Consider the following 8,671-nt stretch of genomic DNA (forward strand, 5'->3'; position numbering starts at 1 on the left):
TTTATTAATTATTTGTTTGTTTATTAATCAAATTGTATTTAATTGTTTAAAATTTCTGTTTCTCCAGAGCAAAATGAATGAAGTTAAAAAATAATTACACACAATTTTACACGCAACCTTAGTAGGTTAAGGTAAATAATACTACAATAAAATCTAGTATAAAATGTAGTACAATAATAATTTAAAATGTTATTGTAAAAATGTAACTCCAGAGCATGGATAAGTAGGCTTGCTTTCTATTTTAACTAAATAATAATACTGCATATTAGAAATCAATAACTTTCTAATGAGTTGAGTTCTCTTAATGAATCAAATTCAGTTAGATCTAGAAAACACACAAGTGCACTTGACAGACATGGTGACAATGGCAAGTAATTTGTTAAATAAGTCAAAAAAAAATATGGAAAATATGGATTGAGTAAGCTTTAAGAATCATGTCAACATTTCCTTAAAATAAAATAAAAAAAGATTGTCTGGCACAAGTGCATTGACATCCTGGGGAAATGGTGGCAACAAACTCAGAAACAAATAAAGGCGTGGTTACTTAGGTAAAGCAACACATTCTTATTGTACACATTTTGTATAAAAAAGATAACATGAGTTACAACTGAAAACTGTGGAGTATAGAATATAGAACCTTGTATGTACTACTTAACTGTGTTTTTTTTACAGTTTAGGTTACAATAACAGTCAGTGGTTTAGGTACATCAAAAATAGTAGACTTTCAAGTCTGAATTTGTTAAATTGCATTGCCTTTTTTTAAAAAAAAACTCATTTTTGGTCTGTAATGGAAAAGTATGAGAGAAAAACATTATTTAAATTATAAGAATGTAAGAGGTTCCCAAACTTTCAGCAACATTGAAATGTCCCATAAGTGAAATTCCAGTCCCTTTGGTCCATATCTTTTTTCATTTAAATATAAAACTGTAGTTGTTACAAAACACAATGTAACTAAAGGCCTGTTTAGATGTTTGTAAGAAATTTAGAAGTTGCATTTAAAGTCTGAGAATTTGTTTTAGAGAGCTGTGTTTCCAAAATCAGAGACCAAAACTTCATTTAAAGTGGGTAAAGAGTCCAAAATTTGAAGTCACTTAGATTTCATTTTTATTTTCATAACTTTTTTGACACTATAATAACTTTGCAATGACGTTATGGTAACACTATTACCTGTTTTGTCACTTTTGTTCATTGCATTTACTTGCAAGAAGTGTATTAATTAACAACATTTGAAGGCAACCTGAAACTAACCTTTTCTCAATTATTTTAAATCTGCTAATAAACGTGATACTGATGTTTCGGGATTCTTTTAGGGTTTGTTTAGGGTCTCAAAACCCCGCGTTACTCCTTAAACAATCGATCAGTTAATAATGAGATTATCGTTTCAATAATTATTCGTTTTCTGTATAAATCGTTTTTGCTTTATAAGAGATCATTCGTTGTTGTTGTTGATCATTTGTAAGGTGTAACAAAAGCAAGTTATTTATTTGAGTTTTCGACATAGAATCGGAATTAAGTGTTACTGGTTTAGTCAGCAGAGGTATTGACTGTCCTGTCCTAAATGGTTGACGTTTTTAATCATTAAACTAATTAATTTAAAGAAATGTATTTTTTTTATTTCACCTAAATCCCTTAACAAAATGTATTTTTAAATAACGCGTACTACGCAATTGATTCCTTCATTTGTTAAAAAAAATCTAGGTACAGAAGTTGTATTAATTCATCACATTTTCGTGATTTCATTTAAAAAACGTGTCCTAAACGTTTCCATTTTTGTGACTTCGTGTGTTTTCAACATCCTCCCCAAATCCTTCTAAAACGTCTTTAAAAAAAAAAAAACCTTCCTTTGGTATCGTTGGGTCACAAACATCGAACCCTGCAGCTCTCTAAACACGGAATAAGAGGAAATCAATACCACAGGTTTTCGAGTTATTTTATTATTCTAATTGTTTTCCTACCCGTTTTCCGACAAACCCGGTCTCTTTACACTGTGGTTGGCTGGCCGCTTCTCGTCTCCTGCGCGACGATTGGCCAACGGTTCCTCTTCTCACGTGTTCCGCAGTCGCTGACCCAACGCTTCGAGCTGTTGAGCCTGAAAGAGCGGGTGGGCGGGAGTGAAAACGGGTGGAGAAAAAAACATCAATTGTAATTTGTATCTGCAGCCGCTAGGGGCACTCCAGTCTCATTCAGTTTATGAGAGAGGTCAGTGCACTTCACACTTTAGTACATTAACAGTAACTCTAATAAATTATCATTGTTTTAAAGTGGAATTTAAGAGCCACGCGTGCATCGGGGAACCATTAAGACATTAAATAAAATAAACAAATACATTTATATACAAAAGAGGAGACGAATGTTTTTACATGCTAGAATGAAAATAGTCACACCTGAGAAAGAAATGTGTAAACATAACATACCACTGGGGAAAATTGGCAAAGAAAATAAATAAAATGCATGATTAATTTATGTCTAAAATTAATTTTGTTATTGATAACGAGAATTATGCTCTAAAGTGATTGTTTGTACAGGTTGAATTTGCACTATGTGTATAAACACACACACATATTTATATCAATTAGATTTTCAATATTTGACTTGTTTTGTTTATGTTGTATATGAATGTTTACAGACCATATGATAAATAAATAAATAAATAAATAAATAAATACAGTAGGGGAGCGCGTGTATGAATGGATATTGTCGACTTTATTTGAGCTCGTGTGTTAATCTGTTTTAGGATGCGCTCGTTTACAAACAACAAACAAGACAACAAACAAACAAACAAACAAACAAACAAACAAACAAACAACCGAGACGCCTAAACAGTTAATAAACCTGACTGCTGAAGCGCCCACTACACGTCAGAACACGCGCGGAGAGCTCCTTAAACACACCCTGAGTGTGTGTGTGTGTATGGGTGTGTGTGTGTGTGTGTGTGTGTGTGTGTGCATGAATGAATGTGGAGTTTATTCTCCCCGTCCCTCCTCCCGCGCGCACGTCAGGCGCTCGAGCTCCGGGATAAAGCCAAAAAGCAGGAGCGCGTCGCGCGAAAACATTTCTCACCAAGTTCCCAGCTCCTCCTCCTCTTCCTCCTCCTCCGCCTCCTCCTCCCCCTCCACCTTCATCCCGCGATGAGCCGCTGCTGTCGCTTCCTGCTGCTTAATTACTAATTTCTCGACTCCTGCGTCCTCGAAGCCCCGTCAAGCGCGCGGCGATGCGTCCTCGGTCCAGGTGCGCGTGACCCGTTTGCGATTTTCCAAGGATCTATTCATACTGATTTGTTTTGGGGGGCATGGGTGATCAGCGCGAGCACACAATGGTCCAGAAGTCGACGTCGTTCAGCATCAAGAGCCTCCTGCTGCCATCCAAGCTGGAGGAGGAGGAGGGCGCCGCGCTCCCGGAGAGACCCGCGGGGATGGAGGGGGAGCCTCCGGAGCGCGAGCGAGCCCGGGACGAGGAGGAAGAGCACGAACAAGAACGCGCGGGAGCGGACGCTGAGCAGCAGGAGCACCAACAACATCAGCAACAGCAGCAACAACATCACCAGGGTAAAGGGGGCAAGCACGACAAGCCCCCGTTCAGCTACAACGCGCTCATCATGATGGCCATCCGGCAGAGCCCCGAGAAGCGGCTGACCCTCAACGGAATCTACGAGTTCATCATGAAGAACTTCCCCTACTACCGGGAGCACAAGCAGGGCTGGCAGAACTCCATCCGCCACAACCTGAGCTTGAACAAGTGCTTCGTGAAGGTTCCGCGCCACTACGACGACCCGGGCAAGGGCAACTACTGGATGCTGGACCCATCCAGTGACGACGTCTTCATCGGCGGAACCACCGGCAAACTGCGCCGGCGCTCGGCCACATCGCGTGGCAAGCTGGTAATGAAAAGGGGGCTCCGCTTCGCGCCCCTGGGACTCGGGCTGGGCGAGCGCGCGAGCAATCCCCTCTACTGGCAACTGTCGCCCTTCCTGCCGCTCCACCCGCATCACCACCACCACCACCCGCACTACAACGGCTCAGCGCACACCTTCCTCAACCAGGGACACTCGACGGCGTACGGCTCACTGCTGCCCGGCGCCGAGGCGATCTCAAACGGTGACGCGCGTCCCGTGCTGGGCGGCTACAACGTCAGCTCGCCCCCGGCTGGACTACTCGCCGGGCACGATGGCTACTTCGTGGCCGGGCCACAGCAGCCTCAAAGCCTCCAGAGCGCGCCGGGGTACGGCATCTCCGGCAGCTCCCCGGAATCGCTAAGAACTAGCTTACCGTCCTTCTCCTCCACGCTTTCCAGCGGTTTTTCCGGAGTGCTAGCACACCACAAGCGGGTGGCACCCAGCTCGTTCCTCAGCTGAGCGATTAGGGGAAACATTAGGAACATAAACAAACTGTCCCAGGACCCTTCACGTGCCCCCCAAAACACGCAACACGCAAGTTCTCCCTTTTTTGGCGTTCTGCAAGGATCTATTCTTGGTCCACCTTTGTTTCGATTTTTTCCCTTTTTTATACCTATTTAAATATAGAAATAATTTTGTAATGGTAGTATGATGTCACGCCAAAGGCAATACATATATATGTGTTTTGTATGATTATTATTATTATCATCATAATTGTTATTATTCATTATTTTTATTTAAAAAGAAATGAACCATTATGTTGTGAATGACAATCCACGTTTTTGTATTTATTAAACATGCTGAGAGCATCTCTCTTTCTCTCTCTCTCTCTCTCTCTCTCTCTCTCTCTCTCTCTTTTCTCTCTCTCTCTCTGTCTTAGTAGCTTGGCTCTTATTCTTCTCCTCCTCTGTGATTATTGAACGTCCCGTACTGTGAATACGCCTTAACACGTTCATTCAGGGTTGACAAAAAGGAGAAGGTTTTTTTTTTTGTTTTTAAAAGACAAAACTCAGGTCTTCATGCGTCCTGACAATGAATTTTAGCAGTGTGCTGACGAGTTATCAGATGATATGCAATGTTTACCCACTGATTTACCTCTTATTTGGCGTTTGTTTGTTGTTATTTATTTATTTTGAGAGCTCGGTTTGTCAGCGCGGGCCTTTGAGCTAGCGCTGGGAGAGCGCATGTGCTGATATGACTGTTAAACATGGTGACAGTAGGGTTTCAGTATTACTCAGCAATGTGTTCACAGCCCAGCCACCAAGTGGAGGTTTAATGGGTGGAGGAATTTGAGCACAGAAGCAATATTATGGATGATCAGAAGTTTTCTTCTTTCTTTTTTTTTTACACCTTCACTGACCTTCCCTGTCACGGCTGTGGCATTTCTTGTGACCTTTTCTTTTTTTTAGAAATTTGCTCGCCTCACCCACCATCACCTCCAGCCTACGTTTTTCCTTTCGGATTATCTTGTGTTTGATCCGGTGGAGAAACTTGGTTTGTTAAACTGTAGCTTCAGTTCATTTGGGTTTTTTGTTGATTTATTTGGCACTTTTAGTTACCATTAGCCATCCAATGTGCGTTTGTACTAGGTTGCTTGTTTATTATTATTATTATTATTATTATTATTACTACTACTACCTTTCTGTACAGAAATACTGAACCTGGTTCAGAACAAAGAAATAAAGTATTGTAATATTTCTGTATTAACACAGAGTGCTTTGATTTTTTGAGACATGTGCAGCTCCGTCGTCCCATCATTTGCTCAGTCGCAAATTTCTTCTCAACGTCTCTGAACAGAATAACACCACCTATCTGTAACACTGCCTATCCTGAGGGTATGACCTAAATCTAGATCTTCAGATTAAGTCATCACTGTTCAATGAAACAGCAAAACATCTAGTTACAAAAAAGCTCGAGAGACTCAGTAATGTTACTCCATACAGTAAAGGCAGTGTTTCATACTTTATATGAGTATATTAAAAACAATAGAAGATATATTAGGTACATTAGCAACCTTGGTAGAGTCAAATCGCTGCTGTGTAGGAACTGACCATTGGGTCAAAGCAAGCAAACAACCCGCACGCATATATGTGGATTTCAAATATGACATACATTAGAATATATGAAATGTCTTATTAGAATATATGGACTGTCAAGTGTGGTCATCTATACACATATATTTATAAATATAAATATACTATAATTAGTATTTACATATGTATTCACATACAAGGCAAAAATATAGCCCATGTATGCATACTTAATATATGATCATTATATGTGTATACATATGAATGAATATATATATACTATACAGTCTAATATATTTATAATCTGTATACCTAGTATATATGCTTACACACATATAGACACAATCAAACGTGACACTGCTGTTATGTCCTAGTACAATCTGTACTACTAGTACTATCTGCACGTGTAATTAAATACACCAAAACAACAGGCTGAGTTATTATTTTAATTGAATTCTTACCGCTATTCTTATTAAACACTACATATTTTTATTCGCTGTATTAATGCTACGCTGGTGAATTTGACTTGCACATGCATGATTGCCTTCAGGCCTGGGGATTCTGATCTCATTGCTTTACTTTAGACTCTTAGCTTCTTCTGTACTAGATAGTAGTGCCATTCTGCCGTTTACCCATTTTACGTGTTTACATATTACAATGTTGCGCCCGCGTGTGAGACACCACCTCTCAATAACGCACCCACACACGCACGAGCTTCAGAGCTAAAACAGCCTCTGCTCATAAACACGGTCGCAAACACCGGCTAGGTTCAGATTCAGAGCTACATGAGCGAGGTCTTCACTGACCAGTTCCGAGGCCAGTGGTCAGTCCTACAGCTCAGAAAACTGGCGGTAAATTGCGAACAGATAAAATTTCGAATAAACAGCGCGAGCGCCTGCTGAGGAAATTTATATTTTTATTTCCTGGAAATCTGGGAAGGCTTGGAATCATGGAAGTGCCAGTCATAATATCGGGGTTCAAAACTCACGAGATAAATAGCGATATGAGTGCATTAAATAAGAACACAAAAAGGCAATTAATAAAGAAAGGATAAAATAACTAACTAAGAAAAATAAATCATGTAAAATATGAACTGAATTGACCTAATAAAAATTCCTACAAACAATTAAATAAATAAATAAATAAATAAATATTATCACACACCGCACCGACCTCCCCTTCCTTTGCAGTATCGGAGCAGATCTTCCTCATCCAGCTCTTCTCATTTAAGAACAAACTCTCCTCTCTCTCTCTCTCTCTCTCTCTCTCTCTCTCTCTCTCTCTCTCCTGATTTATTGTCACTGATACTAAATTAAACTCCACCATAAAAAAAGATTCTGGAGGGCCATGACGCTTCCCTCAAAACACCCCCCCCCCTCCAAACATAGGCTAGGATAAAAAGCTACACACCTGTACTATTCTACACCTTCATCTCAGCGCGCGCCAGTCAGCAGGTTCCACTAATCAAAAAATAGACAAATACGTTCATCACAAGCTGCGTCATCTTCACTTAATACATGTCTCTAAACAAGAGTCAACAGACACCAGTCTAAATAAACACTGCACGCGACTCTAAAAAGAAAGCGCGCGCACACACAAACACACAAGTGTGGTAGCCCATATATCATACATCACTTCAACACTTCTGGACTAGAGCTGGTACATCAGGATTGTGTCAATATGTTTCTTCAGCTCAGCTCAGACATATCCTCCACATGCACGCGCGGAAATACACTTGTATATTGTTAAATGCAGAAAATAATAATCACACACACACACACACACACACACACTCATACACACACACTTACAGAAGTTGTTCCTATGCAACAATCATACAGAACAAATCACACACACCAGTGGTCTTAATTGGTCTAAATCATTACTTTTCAAGTCCCTTGTTAATTCTTTAATTTCTTTATTCTTTCTATAATCAATTATGTATTTTTTTGTTGTCTGCATGTTTGTATTTTATTTGTCCTCCCAAAGCTGGCTATTTAAAAAATATATTCAGAAGTACAATATAATAAGATAAGATAATAAGATAATCAGGAGTTGTTCTCTGAAAAAATGTTTTAACATTGAAGTTTTGTTTGCTCTGTAAAGGTCTGTGGAAAGGATGTGTACATTTACACCAGGGGTGCCCAGACATATATATACTTATATATATATTATATATACTTATATATATTATATATGCAGTTGTAATATTTTATTTCTTAGAATACACTATATTACAGCACATACATGAAAGGCTACATATCAAAGAAACGGGTATATATATATATATATATATATATATATATATATATTCCAATATTATAGTAGTTCTAATATTGTCTAATTGTATGTATGTATGTATGTATATATATATATATATATATATATATATATATATATATATATATATATATACATATATACATATACATATACATATGCATATATAGTCTGTATATATATATATACATTGTCTAATATAATATATTTATACATACTTTTAGCTAATAGTATATAAGATACCATATTTACTATTACTACCTCTTATTACACTCTCATCTCTGACAGTTAACACCTTAATTTCAAGCCACAAAAAATTGGAAACACTGTAAATCAAACACAGCAGCACATACATACTTCCTCTGTTTGATCAAAAAAATTGGCTGCAGTAAAGATGTCTTAGCTGTAGGTAATGCCACTAATCCAACCTGCTCCTCTTCCTCCTCTCTTCCTAAATGTGTGTTGTTAG

The 8,671-nt window shown here is 38.7% G+C and overlaps 2 protein-coding genes across 2 annotated transcripts in view; one reads left to right on the forward strand and one right to left on the reverse strand.

Annotated features, from left to right (window-relative positions):
* The window catches only part of acyp2 (acylphosphatase 2, muscle type), an 18,873-nt gene extending 16,847 nt beyond the window's left edge, over nucleotides 1–2,026 (reverse strand). The window contains exon 1 of the mRNA XM_072660613.1: nucleotides 1,956–2,026. The gene's annotated coding sequence lies outside the window, so the exon portion shown is untranslated. The remainder of the gene's footprint in view (nucleotides 1–1,955) is intronic.
* A 1,263-nt stretch (nucleotides 2,027–3,289) lies between these two features.
* Nucleotides 3,290–4,351, forward strand: foxg1b (forkhead box G1b). The gene has a single exon (XM_072660749.1). It carries the CDS (start codon nucleotides 3,290–3,292, stop codon nucleotides 4,349–4,351), a length of 1,062 nt encoding a protein of 353 aa, XP_072516850.1.
* The last annotated feature ends 4,320 nt before the right edge of the window (nucleotides 4,352–8,671 follow it).

This window comes from Salminus brasiliensis, chromosome 17, assembly GCF_030463535.1.
Source record: "Salminus brasiliensis chromosome 17, fSalBra1.hap2, whole genome shotgun sequence".
Lineage (NCBI taxonomy): Eukaryota > Metazoa > Chordata > Actinopteri > Characiformes > Bryconidae > Salminus > Salminus brasiliensis.